Source organism: Drosophila rhopaloa, unplaced genomic scaffold, assembly GCF_018152115.1.
Source record: "Drosophila rhopaloa isolate 14029-0021.01 unplaced genomic scaffold, ASM1815211v1 contig_167, whole genome shotgun sequence".
In the NCBI taxonomy this organism is placed as follows: Eukaryota; Metazoa; Arthropoda; class Insecta; order Diptera; family Drosophilidae; genus Drosophila; species Drosophila rhopaloa.
The window spans coordinates 308,440-331,088 of record NW_025335047.1 but is presented as its reverse complement, the minus strand read 5'-3'; the positions used below and the strand labels follow the sequence as shown (position 1 = coordinate 331,088).

General features: G+C 41.2%; 1 protein-coding gene and 1 pseudogene across 5 annotated transcripts in view; both read right to left on the bottom strand.

Moving 5' to 3' along the window:
* Positions 1–2,310: 2,310 nt before the first annotated feature.
* LOC123037496 lies at positions 2,311–9,158 on the bottom strand (annotated as a pseudogene).
* A 1,450-nt stretch (positions 9,159–10,608) lies between these two features.
* LOC108043471 (polypyrimidine tract-binding protein 1) overlaps positions 10,609–22,649 on the bottom strand; it is a 147,348-nt gene continuing 135,307 nt past the window's right edge. For all 5 annotated transcript variants that reach the window (XM_044458434.1, XM_044458435.1, XM_044458436.1 and 2 more), the window contains 4 exons: positions 16,859–16,951; positions 11,387–11,603; positions 10,931–11,008; positions 10,609–10,850 (listed from right to left, as the gene is read on the bottom strand). In XM_044458434.1, coding sequence (XP_044314369.1) covers positions 10,718–10,850; positions 10,931–11,008; positions 11,387–11,603; positions 16,859–16,951 — 521 coding nt within the window. In that variant the 3' untranslated portion in view covers positions 10,609–10,717. The remainder of the gene's footprint in view (positions 10,851–10,930; positions 11,009–11,386; positions 11,604–16,858; positions 16,952–22,649) is intronic.

Genomic DNA, 22,649 nt, shown 5'->3' with positions numbered 1-22,649 from the left:
TTATCTAGCTTAAGAAATGGAATTTCATAAAAAGTAACGATAACGAATAACGATAATCAGTTCGGGCGGAGACCAGTTGGGGCGGAGACCAGGTAGTTCAATTTGCCCTCAATCTCCTGGCGGAGCAACTTTTTGCTCCCGAACTCCTCCGAGTTGACTTCCACGGCCAACGAGAGGTATCCCACGATGGCGATGGCGGGAGCACCACGAACCTATATAAAGATTTCAGATAGGTATTAGTGTTGCAATGACAACAAAAGAACTTTGAGATAATTTTCTAAATCGATTTAGACACAAACGATTTCTGAACACACTCAATTAAGATGGTGAAACAAATCTTAAAAACATTTGCATTTATTTTTGTCATGGCAATTGGGGAAATTTCATTTGACCATATTTTGATATTTTGAGAAAAATTAAATTAAAAATTAAATTTCGTAGCTGTGAATGCTAATCGATTGGAAATTTTATATGGAATCCAACCAGGTATGTCAAAACAGCAACAAAAGGTGATTTTTCCGGATCTTTCGGATTTAGGCATTTTTCATAAGGGGTTAGTTCATCATTTTTTGGCGAAAACTCGACCAAAATGAAATTTTTTAGCTGTGAATGCCAATCGATTGGAAATTTTATAACGAATTCAACGAGGTATGGCATTCCATCGTGCGACCATTATTTCCCAAGGTTTTGATCAAAAAACCGCAATAAAAGTTGATTTTTCCGGATCCTCCGGATTTTGGCATTTTTCATAAGGGGTTAGTTCATCTTTTTTGGCGAAAAATGGACCAAAATGAAATTTTTTAGCTGTGAATGCCAATCGATTGGAAATTTTATAACGAATTCAACGAGGTATGGCATTCCATCGTGCGACCAATATTTCCCAAGGTTTTGATCAAAAAACCGAAATAAAAGTTGATTTTTCCGGATCCTCCGGATTTTGCCATTTTTCATAAGGGGTTAGTTCATCTTTTTTGGCGAAAAATGGACCAAAATGAAATTTTTTAGCTGTGAATGCCAATCGATTGGAAATTTTATAACGAATTCAACGAGGTATGGCATTTCATCGTGCGACCATTATTTTCCATGGTTTGGATCAAAGAACCGAAATAAAAGTTGATTTTTCCGGATCCTCCGGATTTTGCCATTTTTCATAAGGGGTTAGTTCATCTTTTTTGGCGAAAAATGGACCAAAATGAAATTTTTTAGCTGTGAATGCCAATCGATTGGAAATTTTATAACGAATTCAACGAGGTATGGCATTCCATCGTGCGACCATTATTTTCCATGGTTTGGATCAAAAAACCGAAATAAAAGTTGATTTTTCCGGATCCTCCGGATTTTGCCATTTTTCATAAGGGGTTAGTTCATCTTTTTTGGCGAAAAATGGACCAAAATGAAATTTTTAGCTGTGAATGCCAATCGATTGGAAATTTTATAACGAATTCAACGAGGTATGGCATTTCATCGTGCGACCATTATTTTCCATGGTTTGGATCAAAGAACCGAAATAAAAGATGATTTTTCCGGATCCTCCGGATTTTGCCATTTTTCATAAGGGGTTAGTTCATCTTTTTTGGCGAAAAATGGACCAAAATGAAATTTTTTAGCTGTGAATGCCAATCTATTGGAAATTTTATAACGAATTCAACGAGGTATGGCATTCCATCGTGCGACCATTATTTTCCATGGTTTGGATCAAAAAACCGAAATAAAAGTTGATTTTTCCGGATCCTCCGGACTTTGCCATTTTTCATAAGGGGTTAGTTCATCTTTTTTGGCGAAAAATGGACCAAAATGAAATTTTTTAGCTGTGAATGCCAATCTATTGGAAATTTTATAACGAATTCAACGAGGTATGGCATTCCATCGTGCGAACATTATTTCCCAAGGTTTTGATCAAAAAACCGAAATAAAAGTTGATTTTTCCGGATCCTCCGGATTTTGCCATTTTTCATAAGGGGTTAGTTCATCTTTTTTGGCGAAAACTCGACCAAAATGAAATTTTTTAGCTGTGAATGCCAATCTATTGGAAATTTTATAACGAATTCAACGAGGTATGGCATTCAATCGTGCGACCATTATTTCCCAAGGTTTTGATCAAAAAACTGCAATAAAAGTTGATTTTTCCGGATCCTCCGGATTTTGCCATTTTTCATAAGGGGTTAGTTCATCTTTTTTGGCGAAAACTCGACCAAAATGAAATTTTTTAGCTGTGAATGCCAATCTATTGGAAATTTTATAACGAATTCAACGAGGTATGGCATTTCATCGTGCGACCATTATTTCCCAAGGTTTTGATCAAAAAACTGCAATAAAATTTGATTTTTCCGGATCCTCCGGATTTTGGCATTTTTCATAAGGGGTTAGTTCATAATTTTTGGCGACCCATATCTGCTTGGTAGGCGGGAACACGTTTTTGTAAACAAAACTCAGCTGGCAAAATGCCTATTCCGAGCCAGTGTTAGTGCTCTTGTTTTTTGTGGTTTCGTATTTTTTGGGGGAATGGAGTGCATTCGTAAACAACAATTCCTGCGCGCCTGTTACGACTCGAGCAGCTTGCTGATGGCTGCGTTCAGTTCCGCCGGCTTGAAGACGCCGCGTTCCGTGATGATGCCGGTGATCAGCGAGGCGGGAGTGACATCGAAGGCGGGATTCCAGCAGTTGATGCCCGGCGCAGCGATGCGGGAGTCATTTCGCGGTCGGGCCGTTCCTCGATGATGATGTGATCGCCACTGGGAATCGCCAAATCAATAGGTGCTTGGCCACTACGGCGATCTGGTAGGTACCAATCTTGTTGGCCGTGTCACCATTGGCGGCAACCTGATAAAAAAGATAACCGATTAGACAATGTTTTAAATAATCTTACTTTCAGATACAATTTTGCCAGAAAACCAAAAAAGAAAATTTACATATACTAACCCGATCTGCTCCCACCACGACGGCAGCCACGTTTTTAGCCCGCAGCAGGGAATTTCTCGTGAACCAGTTCGTAGGCTGTGAGGCGTGCTCCCTGGTTATAAGGAGGCGTCTCCGTGCAGTAAACGTGCTCTAGGACCAGGACAAGTATCATTAGTAAGTATATATTCCAGTTTTCTTGATTTTGAATAAAAAAGGTATAAAATGATCAGAAATCCAAAATCTCACCCAGCTTTCCCAGTTCGGCCAGTTGGCGTACCACGCCCAGCGCCTTCCCGTATCCTGCGGTGGCCAGGGAACCCGTGTTGCAGCCTCCGTCACACCCTGGAGAATCGCTTTGGCGCCATGCGTTCCAATGCACAGTGGCCGATTTGGCTTATCTAGCTTAAGAAATGGAATTTCATAAAAAGTAACGATAACGAATAACGATAATCAGTTCGTCGGCGGCGATTTTCATGTTGACTGCTGTGGGTGGGGCGGAGACCAGGTAGTTCAATTTGCCCTCAATCTCCTGGCGGAGCAACTTTTTGCTCCCGAACTCTTCCGAGTTGACTTCCACGGCCAACGAAAGGCATCCCACGATGGCGATGGCGGGAGCACCACGAACCTATATAAAGATTTCAGATAGGTATTAGTTTTGCAATGACAACAAAAGAACTTTGAGATAATTTTCTAAATCGATTTAGACACAAACGATTTCTGAACACACTCAATTAAGATGGTGAAACAAATCTTAAAAACATTTGCATTTATTTTTGTCATGGCAATTGGGGAAATTTCATTTGACCATGATATTTTGAGAAAAATTAAATTAAAAATTAAATTTCGTAGCTGTGAATGCCAATCGATTGGAAATTTTATATGGAATCCAACCAGGTATGTCAAAACAGCAACAAAAGGTGATTTTTCCGGATCTTTCGGATTTAGGCATTTTTCATAAGGGGTTAGTTCATCATTTTTTGGCGAAAAATGGACCAAAATGAAATTTTTTAGCTGTGAATGCCAATCTATTGGAAATTTTATAACGAATTCAACGAGGTATGGCATTCCATCGTGCGACCATTATTTTCCATGGTTTGGATCAAAAAACCGAAATAAAAGTTGATTTTTCCGGATCCTCCGGATTTTGCCATTTTTCATAAGGGGTTAGTTCATCTTTTTTGGCGAAAAATGGACCAAAATGAAATTTTTTAGCTGTGAATGCCAATCGATTGGAAATTTTATAACGAATTCAACGAGGTATGGCATTCCATCGTGCGACCATTATTTCCCAAGGTTTTGATCAAAAAACTGCAATAAAAGTTGATTTTTCCGGATCTTTCGGATTTAGGCATTTTTCATAAGGGGTTAGTTCATCTTTTTTGGCGAAAAATGGACCAAAATGAAATTTTTTAGCTGTGAATGCCAATCTATTGGAAATTTTATAACGAATTCAACGAGGTATGGCATTCCATCGTGCGACCATTATTTTCCATGGTTTGGATCAAAAAACCGAAATAAAAGTTGATTTTTCCGGATCCTCCGGATTTTGCCATTTTTCATAAGGGGTTAGTTCATCTTTTTTGGCGAAAAATGGACCAAAATGAAATTTTTTAGCTGTGAATGCCAATCGATTGGAAATTTTATAACGAATTCAACGAGGTATGGCATTCCATCGTGCGACCATTATTTCCCAAGGTTTTGATCAAAAAACTGCAATAAAAGTTGATTTTTCCGGATCCTCCGGATTTTGCCATTTTTCATAAGGGGTTAGTTCATCTTTTTTGGCGAAAAATGGACCAAAATGAAATTTTTTAGCTGTGAATGCCAATCGATTGGAAATTTTATAACGAATTCAACGAGGTATGGCATTCCATCGTGCGACCATTATTTTCCATGGTTTGGATCAAAAAACCGAAATAAAAGTTGATTTTTCCGGATCCTCCGGATTTTGCCATTTTTCATAAGGGGTTAGTTCATCTTTTTTGGCGAAAAATGGACCAAAATGAAATTTTTTAGCTGTGAATGCCATTCGATTGGAAATTTTATAACGAATTCAACGAGGTATGGCATTCCATCGTGCGACCATTATTTTCCATGGTTTGGATCAAAAAACCGAAATAAAAGTTGATTTTTCCGGATCCTCCGGATTTTGCCATTTTTCATAAGGGGTTAGTTCATCTTTTTTGGCGAAAAATGGACCAAAATGAAATTTTTTAGCTGTGAATGCCATTCTATTGGATATTTTATAACGAATTCAACGAGGTATGGCATTCCATCGTGCGACCATTATTTCCCAAGGTTTTGATCAAAAAACTGCAATAAAAGTTGATTTTTCCGGATCCTCCGGATTTTGGCATTTTTCATAAGGGGTTAGTTCATCTTTTTTTGCTAATCTTAAATGGGATCCACAAAACCTTGCGTACCATCCACATGCGATCCACGTACGATCCACATTCATTTGTCGTTTTATTTTTGTGGATCGTATGTGGACTGTATGGAAGATTTTTTGGATCGTATGTGGATTCTGGTTTTTGTCATCCACATCAACCATATGGATCGCATGTGGTCCGTATGCAATATTTTGTCGACGGTATGTGTTTTTTTTTGCGTTTTGTGGACCTTATTTTAAGCTTAATTTAACATTAAGGTTATATGTGTTTGTAGTGGTCGATTAGCTTAGTGGTCGATTAGCATCCAGTTGGGATCTCCAGCTTTGTGAGATTCATCCAATAACTTTCGTGAGATACTCCTGGCAGAGAAGCTGAAAATAAATGATGGTTGAAATAGCACAACACAGTAAAAAGAATATTGGGTCGCTCGCAGTCGAGATCAAGGAAGAACTCCTTGAAGAAAAAACAGTTGATTAATGATTCGAATCATTTTTATTTTATTTTTATTTCTCAAATATTTTCAATAATAATTAATATTATAATAATTAATTAATTAATGCTTGTAACATAACAAATATTCTTCTCATATCATTGCAATCTCATTGCTGCGCTCAATTGAATATTTCGATGCCAACGCTGCAGCCTGCAGATTTGCTAATTTACTGCCACATGCCGTCAGTGTACTCTTTACTTCTAAGTATCTTCAGCTTATCAAGTTTAATGCAGTTTGTATCTCGCATTTCCCTTTGTGCCGTCAATTTCAATTGCAATATGAAAATTTACCTTTAAGTTTTAAAAAATTAATTAAGAGTCCCGTAGCTGCGTTGGATGTTAATTCATTTTGTTTGACGTTTGATGCGCAGGTTTTGTTTTTATGTTGCTTGTCTTCGCAATCGCAATACATTTAAATTTATCAATACACTTTTGTTTAGCTTTTTTTTCTTTTTATATACATTACACATAAGAGATTTGTAGTAAAATTGGTGAGAAAAATCTTGCATTACATCGCCGTTTAGTTTTCTTTTTTCAATTAGAGAGTATGTGATTATTTTGTCATATTACCTTTAAGTTGAACAATTAGAGAGCACAAAAGTTTTAAAGTGTTCTTGCTTGGTGTATACTTAAAGTTTGATTCAAGAAATGTTTGATTGTTTCGCGTGTGCCTATTCGCAGTTGGGTTAGTAAAGAGTTTAAGAGTCAAGAGTCATGGCAGATTGCAAGGCTTTATCAGTTGCAACGATTCACAGGAGCTGATGCCAGGTATTGAAAATTCCTTTTGAAGACCGGGTACCAATAAAACAAATATTCAGCTAGCCATTGCCAGGCTCCTTCTTTACTTTAGTCATACCATCGTAAGGTTTTAATTGTTAATATTTAAAACTTGGACCCTATTTAAATTTTGCAATAATGCCTGACCTATGATAAAATCGCACCAGATATTCACAAGTGTTAAGCAGACCAAGGAAATCAAACACTTAATAAAAGCAAGCGTTAAAGGAAAGTGGCAATGAGTACAATCGAATTAAAATTGTAAATGTTTTATATGTATTCGTATTAAATTCACTGTTGCAAGTTCACTATTAGTTTTTTTTCAACATTAATCGTTTTCACTAAAAAGTAGGAACTTCTGCCTGTTGTCAACTTTTATGCTGTACTGTGTGTCTCAAAAACGCAATTCAAATGCTTTGAAAAAAAGTCGGTTTAAAAGCATTATGTAAAACACATACAGATTTTGCTAACTATAAGTAAAGGTAATGTATCGCATATAAGTTTAAAAACGTTTTTTTTTGCGCTTTGCTTCGCTGAAAACCATTTACGATTTCCACCTTTTTACTGAAGCTGAGCGCGAAAACTTAAGCAACTCAGTTTCAAAAACATTTCACATAAACTGATGAACTGGACAAATTAGTATATGTATCTCAACTTGATTATATTTTATCGCCTGTCTCTTAAAAAACATCGAACAAATTCCCTATGCTTCCATCTATGACTTCTGCAGTTCGTTTCTTCTTAAATACGATTTTGTTTAGACTTTTTCCGAACTAACAATTTCTAGCATGCGATGCACTAAATTTATGCGTAATATTCGCTTCCGGTCGGGATTGTTTCCCACCATTTTTTATTTTTGCTATAACAACCCTGTGCTTGTGTGTGTAATAGGACTATACTGAACAAAAAGGGTCTCAATAAAGGCAAAACTTAGGTATATTAGTGGGTTATCTGGAGAAATAGTTGGGAGTCTAAATAAACTTCTCATGTGTCAAGGAATGCTGATATGTTTCTGTTCATGTTGTATATGTTGCACAAGTGGTTTCGTAACTCAAAACTTTCTGTTTTCATCTCTATTTGGATTTGATTGTATTTCGTGTTTAGTTTTAACTCTCTGACTGCATTCCATGTTGACTCAATCGCTATTTCTCTAATAATTTGCTGCGTTTCCATCGACACATTAATGTATAGTTATAGCTACAATTAAATATAGTACATACACATATATATCTGGTTTTCTTCTAACTGTAAAAGTAGCACATAAGTAAGCCTTCGTCGATTATGCCGCCTCTTGGCAACATGGCTCACAACATTTGATCATGTGTTTCTCTTGTATATTGAATTCACGAATAGTCCTCGATTTGTTATATTTTATTTTGAATTTTGGTAAAATCTCTTCTTGCAACTAGTAATGTACAACATAAAACTGTTGGCTCCCGTAAGACCTCATCTCTAAGTTATGCAATTCTGGTATTTGATTACTTCTTCACGCGCTTTGGCCAAAAAAAATCACTGAGTCCGACAGTTTGACTTGGCCCAATGCAACGTATGGGATGCTTCTTCGAATCCCCTTTTTTAGGCAGGTTCTCAATATGGGATTACGATAATCGTAAGTTGTTTCTCTACTTGGTAAAGTAATACTTTTTAGTGTACTGTTTGTCAACTAGCTGCATTGTCTGCATCTGACTCTTCGCCGTCACTTTACTATTACTGTTATCTGAATTTAATGTATATTCGTAATAGGTATTTGTATTTTGTATTCGGTATTAGTTCTATTCATTTGTATGCTGCTCGGTGTCGTGTTCACTATCAACATTTACACGCAGTAGCGCCATTGTATCTATATTATCGTTGGGCTAAATATTTGATTACTCTTTAAACGCTGCATACCAACGGACAGCAAGGACACCGTCCTGATCCTCGTCGTTATCCTTTTTCGATTGATTAGTTGGTTGGTGTGTGAGGGTGTGCAATTGCTTTCGTTTAACATAGTCTGTGGTTGCTTCTGTTGTAGAGTTAAGTTCGCTAAATACTTTTATGAAATTTTGATTTGTCAAGAGTTCTCGTTTGAAATTCTAGCAGTCGTGGGTATGATATAGACGTATATCATATCGCTTTACCTTGTTCAATGCGCTAACAAAACGTGTATATAGTGTATATATAAGTAGTAGACATAGACATAAAGCATATGTTAGTATGATAAATAGGTTTAGGGTTAAGGTTAGTTAGATAGCTAGTTGCAGTATGTATATGAAACGCTAGAGTTGGCTCAAAAACGTTTGGTAAGCTTTCTGTGTTACATGAAAATTTAGGCATTGTAAACTATTTCTCGAGAGGTCATTGAAACACAATCACCTGGGCGTGCTTCCTTTGCCACATTCGATTACATTTCTGTACTGCCTGCTTGATTGTGTGATAACTGTAAATATAGTACTTTAATCAATTTTACATTTTACAATATTTTACTGTTGCTTTTCGTACACGTTTTTCGTTTAAATATATTCATTTGTTTTGTTTCCCATTCTTGTGGATTTTGTTTTGTGATTTGCTTGATTTCTCTGTGTTTTGTTTTAATTTTAAATTACGATCACTGCTACTCATGCTTACGAACTAAATCCATATCATGTAAGTTACATTTAGTTGATTTTTTAACCGTTTTGTGTGTTTTGTTTTTTAGTGGTTTTTCTCTTTTTGTTTGTTCTTTGCTCCAACGTATAAATAATTTCACTTTCTAAATATATATAAACTTTCATATTTGTCTGTACTTGTTTGCTTGTGTGTGTGACCGTGTATGTGTCTCATGTTTGTGTGGGGTTCTTGTAAAATTATCAAAAAATCATTCAGTTTTGTTGCTAAAACACGTATATGTCTTTCGTTACCAGTATGTCTATAATTAAATATAATTACCTTCTGTTTTGATTTCTTTTTTAGATTATACTTTTGTAGCTTAAAATTTGTTTAATTTCCTGTTTCATGGTTTGTGGTAGTTTAATACATACTTAATCATATGTTTTTTGATCGTTTTATGTATAATTTGCGCTAGCTTAACAACATTTACATATACAAACACACATAGGGTTTACGTACGCGTTGATTTAACTGCCTTTAAAATTATTATTCTCCCGTATTTCTAAACAAACGGACGTGCCAAGGATGTATCTTCGCAATGTCCAAGTTCTCGATTTATTTAAGTTTATTAAATTTAATACATTCTTCTTAAGTTCCAGTTAACGTTACTTCACATCGCCTTCTTCACTTCAATGCGCTTAGGACTCGGTGTGCTATTCGGGACCATCTCTTTAAATACTTCCTTTCTCTTTAAGTCTAGCAAATGAAAATATTTACGAGCTACGTTAATGCGATGGTTTCAATTAAAGTTGCATACTTGTAAAAAATTAAAGTTAAGTTGCATTCATTTAAAATATAATAACAGCATCATGTACATAATAAAACTTTGCCTTAATTCATTTTTAACGTAATTTCTCTCTTCATTTTGTTCTTGACTTTCTGTCGTTTTTTAAAACCAAAACACAGTACAGTGCAATACAAATATCTCTAAGTTACGATCATCCTTTCATTACTTTAAATATGCTTTGCTATTTTCTACTCTTTATATATTTTTTTTGTTTTTGTTATGCAATGCAATTTTCTTAAGAACTAATAATAGTTTTAAAGTTAAGCTTACATTACGATGTTGCTGATTGTTTAGTGGGTTGTTTGTTTGTTTGTGGTTTGCTGTTTTCTTGTCTGCATGCGGCTTAAGTTGAAATGCCCTTTCCGCTTTAATTTTTAAGTTATATTTATTTTCAGTTGATTTTTGTTTATCAATTTAGTAAGATTCCTCGTTTTTTGTCCTGTTCCACCCCGCAGGGTGGTGTATAAAACAGGAACAGTTCCTAGAGTTTGTTGCTCTAAATAAAATTGGTATAGCTCATGCATCGATTGTTGGCGCTGGTTTATCTGTTGGATTGGGTGGGGATGTGCTTCTGGCGTTTGCCTTCTCAGTAGAAGTTTGCGTGCAATCTTCTTGTACTACGGATTATAGTTTGTATTTGTTGCTGCCAATAGACCTGTAGGTGTTGCTGCTGGTGCATCTGCATGTAGCTGTAGCCGCCGGAGGCACCCAGTCAGGTTCAGTAAACCTGACTTCGGATCGGATTCTAGATGTTCGACTTGGAGAAGCTCACGCGCAGATGGTTCGACTCGGACAGCTGGTGGTTGTGCATCTTGATCAGCGCCAATACGGCCTCCTCCACGGACGACAGCTGCAGCAGCGCCATTTTGCGGTCCTTCCTGTAAGACAAAATTGGGAAATATTTTAGTAAAGGTCCGTTCCAAAGCTTTAGCATCACATAGATGCACCCATTACTTACGGGAAAAATTTGAATGCTTTGACTTCGAAGCTGTTTGAGGTGAAGGCTTCTTTGATGTCATCCTCAGAGCAGGACGAGCTGAAGGACGAGAAAGAAGGCGTTATTGGTTAGGTTTAAAATTAGTGTCATCGATTCATGGGATCGTGGGTGTGCCCGCTGAGCGTCTGGTTTATTGATACCGCCTGGTAGGTGTTCCTGGGGGCCTTTGAATGAGGGGCTATAGGCCCGCCTCATAACACCGTCCTCCACCCGTCATGCCAGACGCCATCCCAACCAGCGGGGTGCCCGTCATATTTGGCAGACGAGGCTGCCACGCGGGGTGCCTGCTGCTCATAGCGGTAATTGTAATTGCCTTGTCGTGCCGAATCGAGCCATCCCCCAGCTTTTACACCCACGCTCCCACCCGGGCCCCTTTATACGGAGCTGGTAAAAGTTTGTGCCTTGGCGAATACTTACGGAATGTTACTTAAATGCAGTGTCGCCGACGGCGGATAGATGTTCTGGTAGTTCTTGCTGCCCGGCTTCTTGAAGCGGTGCAGCGGGTTCTGCGAGTAGTCACGTGTGAGTCCGGCGTCCGGCTGGCCCTCCTTGGGCAGCTGCACGGCCTGGTGTTTGCTGGCCATCACACGTATCGGCTTGCCCCATAAACGTAATTTATCAAGGTGAGACATGGCTGTGGAGCAAAAAGTAACACGTTAAAATGGGTGCACGTGGGAAAAGTTTTTCGTTTGTTAGATGAGTCTGTGCATGGGGATGGGTATGTGGATGGTACTGTGTGTCAATAAATGTATCTGTGGAAATGCAATTTATATGCCGAGCCACGGGCCATAAAATGGTTTTTGGCCCTGCACCCCGCGAAGACTCACGGATAAAAAGCGTTCCATAATAACACAAATTTCTATTGATAATAATACTCTAAGAGGCATATGACGAAATAATACTATTTAATTATCACTACTTAACTACTTAACTACTTCCCCTAACTTTATGGTTATAATTCTATAACATATTCCCCCAATCTTTATCTTTTTCTCTCAGTGCACGGAAAGATCCAATCCGCCAGCAGTCGAAGTCGAACAAAGTCAGCAATAAGTGCAGGCAAATATTTACATACTGAAATGTAACTGCAACTTTATCAACGTCGTCTGTCGTTGGTGATTTATACAAGCTGAAATGCTTGTTTAGCCGTAAAAGTATTACCAAACAAAAGTTCGCCATCTTCGGGCTCTGTTCTGGCGCCTCCCTCTCTTATAGATTCCAACGGACTATGCCCTGTTTCCTATATTCTCGGCAGTCATAACACCTGCGTCTCAGTCGAAATGCATGTGCAACGGAGAACCGCTCTTAAGTACAATTCAATTTCCATTCCCATTTCCAATTCATTTCGATTACGTTTTATTTAATTTCAGTTTCTGCCAAGTCACCCGACGGCTTAGCCCAGGGCCACTGTCCAGGGAAAGTCATGTTGTGCATTACATTTATAAATTACATCACATTTTATCACTGCTCCTCTGTTTTATTGTAAAGCAATATGCTTACTCAGCCGTTTATTGTTTGCCTAATGGATTAAGTGATTTTCAAAAACCAAAGGCGCAGGAATATAATAAATTGTAAAATAAAATAACCGCCAGCAGTGACAAAGCCGTCACTGCTCATATGGCCTAAACATCCTTTTTTCTTTACTCGTCGTTGAGTATGACAAACACTTGTAATAAAGATTAATGTGCAGGCGAGACACTTTCGGAAAAAGGGCAGGGACGAGCCCAAACTTTGCCTGAAGGGCTGCAGCTGCTACTTGGCCCCGTCTCAAAATCTTAAACTTTTAATTACGAAGCTAAGACTTGGCTGCTGACCAACATCAGCGGCGACAACAAATTATTATTAACTAACAAAGACAACCAGCAAGGTTTCGGAAATGGGGAACCCAAAAAGTAAGTGAAATGACTCGCCGATGAGGCTTTAAGATTCCGCCCTTGTTTTATGCATGAAGTTCTGGGTCTAAGACTTTTAAGCAGCATACACTTGGGACCAACCCCACTCACAAAATAATACTCCGGAAGCGGGAGGACCAGGGGATGGGGCAAATGTGGCTCAGGTGAGCCCGCAATCGGAGCCAAGCATGGGTTCACTACCCCCACCTGATAAACTCCAAGTTAGTTGTAACTTTCATGATTTGAACGATTAATGTCCAGCAATTCCTTGACTATGATCTACGGCCGCACAGGCCAGACACTTTATTATCTCTGGCTCGTAAACTATGCAAAACATTCACTGTCCCGGCGTTTTCTCCGCCTTGTAATTAATAGTGGACCCCAGAAGGCCGGGCGCCAAGTCATTCAAACAGTCACTTAGCATTGTCAACCTAAGGCGGAGAAAAGTTTCCCGAACTAGACTCCTATATTTCGTAGCACACGCACACATGGCGTATGCGTAATCGACCATAATACAAATGGCAATAGAATTCGGCCAGCACATGGGAGAGTGTGTAAGAGTCTGTTTGTTTATATTGCAAATGACTTTATGCGTACGCTTATGCAAAATATTTTGTAGTAATTTGTACGGCAAGCAGGAAATTTATTTGCGAACAAAAGAGGGGAAGTCCCCGGTCGACAGCTGAGAGTGCCCCAATAAATTCAGTTGTATCTGCGTGTGTGCTGCCCATAGTTGGCAATATGTTGCGCAAACTTTATCCCGCCCACTCCCACCGCCCCTGTCCAGTTGCCACCCAACAAATACTCCATTACAGAATCCCTGGCAGCCAAACACCTCAAACTGCCCACCAAGTGGACGGAGCAGAGGGGAGTGGGCAGCTTATTGTTTTCCATTGTGTGTTTTTGTCTATTCCTAGCTCCCCACCCCGTGCCTTCTGATTGCTGTCGCAGTTAGTTGGGCCGAGAGGTTGGGTGTACGTTCCATTTTGATTCTCATCGCCTTTCCCCCCGCATTTTCCTTCATTTCCCGTTGGCTTCACTTGCAAAAGTTTTTTGCGCCTTTACGCTGTAATTCGTATGCTGAGTGTGCAATTGTAGCCGTATTTTGTGGGCGGCCCCCGCCATAACGCACACCACCTTACGAGACACTTTCGTATGCATGGGCTATGGGGTATGGGGTGAGTTGGGTGACCCTGGGCAGCTGCTGCCCCTGCTCCTGCTGCTCCATGTTCGGTAATCGTCTTTGTTTGTTGGCGTGAGTTTCGGGCAAAGTAACGAATGAATTTGTTAATATTTTATGAGTGCATAAGTGCGCACTCCCGCCCCGGACTCTGCTTCCATTTTAGACTTGCTCTGGTGTCCAGGTAGGTGGATACACTCGAGAAAATGGTGGAATTCATATCGAAAGACTGAAAATATCAAATATGAAATGCCTAACTATCTGGAATTTTGAGTAAGCAGTGGTCAAGCTGTGAAGGTAAAAACAAAATTGCTGCCTTCTTTTCCGTGACTCTAATTGTATGTAGTACCCCTTTTTTAATGGGAAATGAATGAGAAAGTTTTTCATGGTGTAGATAGGTTGAATCGTAGGAAAAGGCTGGAAGCGGACGTGTTTGCCATTTGGCAGCCCTTGCGGCACATTAGTAGTCTATATGCTGCTGCACACCCATTAATATTTTCACATGCCCGGGGCCGTTGGCTCGCATTTCTGTGCTTGACTGGGGGAATGTGGTGGGAAAGGAGTGCGGAAGGGATGTCGACTTCCTAGTTTGGCACAATAATTTGCTTGTTTGGTTAAACAGTTGACTGGCTTTGGTTTTGTCGGTTCATTTGCGTGAAATCTGCACAATAGTTTTATCAACTGCAGCCGACGGCGGCATTTTGTGGTCCTCGAAATGCTGTCAATTTTTGGACGAATTCAATTAACACACCATTACGTATACGCCACCGAAACGAAACGAATTCGGACAGCAGCTGACGCTGCTGCTGCTTCCGGCAAATGCGCACAAAGGAAAATTACCCGAAATTAAGCCATGCATTTTCAAGAGTTCCTACTGATTAGCTCTACTTTTCCCCTCCTCTCCTCACCCCTCCGCATCCACACCCTCCGCTGGTTTAACCCAATTAATTAAGTAGGGAAATCTCAAAGCGGGAATGCTATTGAGCAGCGAGCAGAAGAATGCAAGGCGCACCGCAGGACGAAGCGGCACGAATTCTGGAAATGTGCATGTTTACATAATTATAATTAAAAATTTAATTGAGTACAGCACAAAGCATATTTTCAACGAAGGGGAAAGCGGGCCACGCAGTTGGTGACAAGCAGGCGAAAATAGTTTGCGGTGGAGCAGTGGAGCGGCGGATGTGCGGATGCGACTGCAGATATTTGGTCTGCGGGTTCGCGTATACCCCACGGACATTTCGCATTTGTGCGCCTGTGTGTCTGCCGGGCCGCCAATCACTTATTTTCTTTTTATTTAAATCAATAAACAGTTGATGGCATTCATTATGCAGTAGCTTACGCTTTCCCAGACGCGCAATTTGCTGGCAATTTCCGCATCGATCGCATATTGCACTTATTGAGCAGATTAAATTTATTTAAACTTTATTAACAACAGCAGCAGTCGCTGACTGTGCGAATGACATGGAATCGTGACGAAAAATATAATTGATAAATTACATGTGCGAACGATTAACGCCTTGATGGCATTCAATGTGGTTTTCATCTTCATATGCTTTTAACGTACATAAGCAGCAGCTAATAACATATGCTTTTTATGCAGGAAGTTCAGGGTGAATGGGCAATAATAAATGTAGAAATTGTGACACAAAGGTAACAACTAGGACCACACAATATATGAGTGTGAACACGAACTATATGAATAATTTTACTCACAAAGCCTTTGAGCAAGGCTTAAAATGTGGACGAATTTTCATATGCCCGGCACCCACTGCAGTTTCTTATGAGCTCAAAGGCAAGGACAAATAAGCGGGAACTTTCGCACCACTGTCGTTTTCAATTAAGAGCCTCCCTGCAGGGCCGCAGCACTTTGACAGCTTTTGAGTTATTTTTCCAATGAATAAATAACCCAAACGAAAAACAGCGCCGGACGAACCGCTGAGTGGAAACAATGAGAGCTGACCGAAGGAAAACAGGGCGGTGGATCGGGAGGGGCGCCGTTGGATAGTTGGCGTGTTAAATGGAATAAAACCAAATCGAAATTGAAAAAGGTGTCGCTGTCAGCGCTGTCAACGCTTCGATCGCTTGGCCGCTGCCATTGGCGCCGCTCCTGTTTTTGTAATAAAGTGGAATTTGGCACGTCGGTTGGTTGCTCTTAACGCGTCGCAATGGGCGACAATTTTCATTTCGTTTAATGCGTGCAGGGGGTCGGATTGGATTGGATGAGGATCCGAATGGGGGAGTCCTTGGCCAGCGGCAAAGCGGCAAGGCGGTAGCCTGACAATGGCAAAGTGCACACAAATAAATGCAATAAAATGATTGGCATGTCCCGCCGAGCAGGAGGAGCCTTTGTTGCCTGGGCAACGGGGAGAACTGGATCTCCACCAGGTGTTTCTGCTGTCCAGGCGGGCTGGTAATAAAGCGCTTATAAAATTTCATTTATGTGCACGGCCAGATATCTCTCGCTCTTGGCTCTGTTTCCGTCTCTTTTGCTTTAACAATTTTTATTATTAATACATTTTGCTGCATTTGCAGCTGCACAACCAACAACAACAGAACAACAACATCAACGGTTACGGTTGCCAACGGAATGCGCCGTTTGGAATTTCATGTTGCCGGAATTTTCATTTTAAACAAGCTGCAAATTGCAGTTGCTCTTTTTGGCCCCGTCCCCATCTTACGGATTGAGACTCAGATTTTTCATTACTTTCATTTCGTTGTGTTTCGGTTTTGGTGTGAGTGTGGGTGGGTGTAGGTGTAGGTAGTAGATGGTGTGTGTTCTCATGGGTTAGTGGGTGAAAGTGCATTTGATTGACTTACCCAAATAAGCTTGCTGGGGCTCCGCCATCTGTATGAGCGCCGAGTCCTTCTTGTTGTACAGGATCTTTACACGTTGCACATCGCCATATACACCTGTGAATGAGTAGAGAACAGTTGAGGATTATGAGTATATGGTAGGGAATCTTCTGGGTACACAATTGTCGGCTCAAACTACATGGCACTGTCCGTAAAGTTATACGAGTGTCGCGGCACGAATGCTGAGCTGGCCAACTGAAGCAATGTGTAGCTGTTGGTCGGGGACAACTTATCACTAATGTACAGTGTACACTAAAAAAGCAAAAATGGTACCGCTTTACCAATTATTTTCTAGACCCTGTTTATTAAATTATTTGTTGCTTTAGATAATTCTAATTAGAAACAGGCCATTTTAAGTTTTACGCTATAAATTCAATGATCTTGAGAAGTTTAGTCGCTCGAGCCTAAATTCTAGAAAGTGTTGCTGGTTCCAAATTAGTTGTTTTCCAAGTGTAACTAGTCTTGGCCAACTTATTGGCGTGAGCACTTTAAGCTCGAATCGGCCCAAAGTAGTGAGCTTTTTCCTTGGCTGCTGTTTGAATTTTTGGACGGTTCGAAGCGGTTTATGGGGACCGAGGAAAAGTTTTACACCCCACCAAAAAGCCATAACATGTACACGAGGTATCTTCTGGCACTATTCTTTTCTCTCCCCGCCATTTTAGCCCACAGCCCAAGCACTCGCATTATTGCCGCGGGCCACGCCGTTAGTATCATGTACGAAACTCATAACTGGCTCAATAAGTTTTCTCTGCTATTTTTTACGAGCTTCCATTCGAACTGCGGCTGCAGCTCCTCCCTTGGCCCAGCCGCCTTGGCTTCCGAGGCTGCATTCCGTTTTAAGGCCACGGATTTTACAGCTGTCAGACAAGGTGTGCTGGTGTGCAACTTTTCGGCGGCGGCATCGGCGTCGGCGGACGCGTTATTGAATTGTATTTTATGGCTTTACTTACGCCGCAAACTATGCACTATAAAGCGGACTGAGCCCCAGCTGCAGGACTGCATTAAGACTGGCAGAGGACTTTAAGGAAGCTGCTGGGTTTTCCCCCGGCCAGTGGACTCGGCTCTGACAGCTGCCCGAGGGTCGGTCCATTGGCCCGGGGTGACTTATTTTAGTCCCCGTTCCCGGGCGCCACACGGGACAGCGTGTGCAGCCAATCAGCGCAAATTTGAAGCAGGGCGCAAATTGCCATCAAGCATAAAAAATAGTTGCCGGTCGAGTTGGTGGCCAAAGGGCAACGGCGATGCCAATGGCAAAGGCGACCCCAAAGCAAACAATGTAAAGTGCAGGGCTGCCCAAGACAACAAATCGAATAATGCGGAAAGTAAATTTTCAACTTCTTTCAGCCACACACACCTGCACACAAAATGGGAGGTACACTCTAGGAAAAATTCTTTTCAATATGGAATTGCTCCAGTTGCTAAAATTTTGTTATTTTCTATGTCTAACTGGTTTCATTAATATCAAAAAAGGAATTAACTCTGATGTTATAAGCATCATGAAATAACAATTTTTGGGAATATTTAGTTCCCATAATATATTAATATTTAATACAACTTGAATATGCTCTCTTAATGCAAGTGATATTACTGATTCCATGTGCAATAGTGCAATTTTGATGTAAAATGTACAATATATTTATTTCTGTACACCCCTTCCACGTCCTTCCCGTGCGAAAACTAAGAAAGCAAAGTCGGCTATAAAAGTGAGGCCATGCCGGCTACTCGGAGCGTAGCGAAGCGAGCGCTGCGCTAACAAGTTACAAAAGTAGCAATGGAAATGCAGGTAGTAAATAGTGGGGCCCAAGGAGGAGTTCGCAGGACAGCGCACACAGTTCAACAGTTGGCAGTAAATCCATTTTATACAGACGACTGGCTACCTGAGTGACTGACTGCCTTGGTTCCCAGTTATCCGGCAGACTTGACTTATGCCAAACACCGAGCAATTTCGTTTGGTTTTTGCCAGGAATTCGGGGCAACAATTGCAGGCGAGGCCAGCAGCAGCAGACGTCCACGTCGACATCGACATCCATATCTGCAGGTATTGGAGCACATTGAATGCCAGGCATGCCGCCCTCCTCCAGTCACCAGCATGGCTCGCCGTGCAACGGGGCGTATGAGCAGCATCTGCCGAGCTGCCGGTTGCTATGCAAAGTGCGCCCGGCAGCCTCAATCTTTATTCGTATTCCCAACTCCGACCGACCGACAGACTTGATAATAATTTATTATCGCCTGAATGTTCCTACAGAAGTTTTTCGCTTTTTTGTGGTTTCGCGACACTAACATATGCAGACAGTGAAGCCGATTCCCCGACGGCCCATTAGTCGTGTGTTTGAGCATATTCTTTATGAAGAAATATGCGGCTGGCGGTGGCATATTAGCCAGGGAGTCTATAAAGTTGGAACGGCCTCTAAATCCCCCTGCTTTCCATCTCCATTATCGCCGGTGTCTAAAGCCAAACGGAAATTCGTTTCAAATCGATGGCTTCCATTTAATCACATTCCCTCGAACGCCTGTCACATTGCGTTTTGCTGCTAAAGCGATTTGTTGCGATTATGAAAAATTCATTGAAATTATTTGCACATTGGATTTAATTTTTCCTGTTTCGGGCACTTTATCAAATTGCATTTCTGCCACAACATGTAGCGCGTAAAATTTTATGAAATTATTCCGCACATACGTAGCAACAACAATCAACTCGCACACAAAGAGGGGAAATCACGCAGCAATTCGCCGGATCTCTAAACGCATAAAAATTCAATTAAACACGTTTCGGCAATATTTTCGGCAATGATATAAATTTTTATCACGCCATTACAATTACATAAGCGGATTACACGGCATATGTGCTAGTGTTTGGGAGTTAGGGCTTGCTTCCCAGACGATTCGCAGACTGATTAAGTTTTCTTTTATTGTTATGCAAAGGCAACTCAATCCCAGCCCCCGGAGTAAATGGGTTGGGGTTGGGGGTGGTGGCCCCGGCAGGGTGGTTTCCGTCCGAGTGGGGCATGGGTCGGTATTGAATGCTTGACAGCCTAAGCGGCATGTGTCAAGTGTCTAAAGAGCATGCCCCAGAGAGTCCCTGGGACCTTTCAATTGGGTCTTCGCCTAGTCGCAGGCCGAGCGAACAAAGCGCTGTCAAAACTAATAAAATGTCTGACTGGCTGGCAGCCGAAAGGGTTTTGGGCGAACTTTTCCGGGCTTTTGGCCTTTTTGTTGTGCCGCTTGTTGCTCTTTTTCGGCTAGATCAATCCCCGCGTTTGAAGTGCGTTGTTTGTCCCCGGCTCCAGAATTGAGCTTGCCACTTTTATTATTTGGTATGCAAACAGCGAGCCGCACACCGCACACCGCCCACGGCTCCTCCCCCTGACCCTTTGAAGTGCTAAATTCGCCACCCTAATGTGGGCCACAGCTCCTTTGGCCCACCTCATGTGGAACGTTGTTACGTGTCCTTGCGTGTTGCCATTAACATAACAAAAGCAGCCGTTTGCCATTTGCCGGTTGACGTTTGCCATTCGCTTGCCAGTTGCCAGCTACACTGATCAAAAATCATTGGAAGTTCGTGATAGCAGAGAATAAGCAGTTTAAGCCCTAAAACCAGATCCTCCTTGAAAGATTCATAAATGGCATTTAGTTCAGACACCTTTATCCTATAATAATTTGGATCTGTTTAGGGACTCTTTCTAATCATTTAAAACTTAATAAAGCGCCAATAATTTTTGCACCAGTGCCTTGGTTTGTCGTACTACTCCTAGCTACTTTAAGTGTCATTGGCGGTGCTTCTGTCTGTCCGCTGTCTGCTTAGAGCTACTTGGAAATTCAAAGGTTATTACATAAAATTTTAGCCTGCCATTCGGCTGATTGTCTGTCGAGACTCCGGCCGACATTTACACGCTGGCTGCTCAAAAAGCAGGCGAGTTTATCTTAATCTATTGGCACCCCAATAATAATACGCTTAACGTTCGACTTATCGACATCTCTTCATCTCTGCTGTGCAACGGGGCGTATGGGTATCCTACTTTTCCACTTCGCTTTGGGCTGAGCCCTTCGGAGCGTTTAATCAGCAATCTAAGCTTTATTAGCAGTGCAGGCAGCTGCCAACTGGCGCCGGAGCAGGACCCGTAACTTTAGCTGCTGCAGCACTCTGCTAAGCGGTCTGCTGATCGGATTTTCCCGGCTCAGTGGCTCAAAGTTGCCCGAGAGTTGGTGGCTCTGCGGGGCCTGTGGTTTACGCTGCACAAATCCGGCAGCAAGAACAACAGCAGGACACAGAAACAATTTTTAAGCAATTAATACGTTTGGCAACATTTTTGTTTACTTTGACCGATAAGCCCCGAACTGCTGACAGAATGGATGCAATTTGTAAATATAAATCAAAGGCAGCAGCGCTCAGCACCGCACAGCACACAAGGGTTAAGTTCCGGGCAAGCAAGCGGATTAACTCCCTGCTGCCCGGCATTCTCCGTGCGGTTGCGTTTGTTTGGCAGAAGTTTATATTTGGGCATTTAAACTCAAATTAAATGCATTTGCATGCAAACAAAGGGGAAGCCTGTGTGTGTGGCCGCAAACAAACTGTTTTGTGTCACCAGAGACAAAAGGGAGAAACAGACTCTTGTTGTTGCACTGCCACACAAGCCCACACTGGCAAAAAACTCACCAGAGATTCGATCGCATGCAATAGAGAGAGGGGAACGCTGGGCGGTATTGTGGCTACAAAATCCATTATGCTGCAATTATGCGCCACACTTTCCAGAATTCTCGTAGAGCTCGACAAAAACTTGCTCAATCGATGTGCTTTGGTAATTAAATCAAGTACATAATGGAGCAAGCCAAATGGAGAAATGCAGCGCAAGTGAAAAGTCAACTGGGAATCCCATAAAATAATAAAACACACATACGGAGCCGGGGGAAGTTGGGAGAGCAATTCAAATAGCAAACCCCATTAACTTTACAAAGTTAGTTAAATTCATTTGGCAAACAGACGACAGACGACGAAAAACCAGCAAGGAGACAAGAGGCAATCCCCTTTTCCATTCGAGAAACCAACCAACGGACCGGCTAACCGAGCCAACGAGCTACGAAAAGTCACAAGTAAATTTTATTTCAATTGTAAGAGCCAGCAAAAACTACTATAAGAGGTGTATATATATATATATATAAACAGACAAAGAGAGCGGGAGGAAAAAACCACACACACGCACAGAGAAAAAATTTGATTTCTTAGTCCTTGGACTCTTTTAAGATCGATTTAAAATAAGGTGCCCAAAAAAATCAGACATAACTCCTTCTTTAACCTTAGAACAAATTATAAAATCAGCCAATTGAACTTAAAATTATTCCACTTCCATTTACGTTAAAGCGCTAAGAGCTCTGGTTTAAAGCCTTTTCGCAGGACAACGTACACTTTTTTCTGTGTGCACGCACACGAAAGAAGAGCAGCAAAAGCAACAATGGGCGACAGCAACAAGCGCAATGATAACTAAATAAATGGACATTTTTAAAGCTATGCACTTCCGCACTCAATCTTTTGTGCTGCGAGTGTGTTAGTGGGTGAATGCCGGAGTGTGTGTGTCGCAGGATGAGCACATGGTAAAGCATGTGTTTCGTGCATGCATTTTAGTTCTCAGCTCAAAGGCACTCGCTCTCTCACCCTTTGGTCCTGGGTCCTGGGCCTCAACAATGGAAACCAGCCACGAGCACACTTAATTCATGTAATTTCACACACACCAACGCACACGAAGACAACGGAGGAGCAACA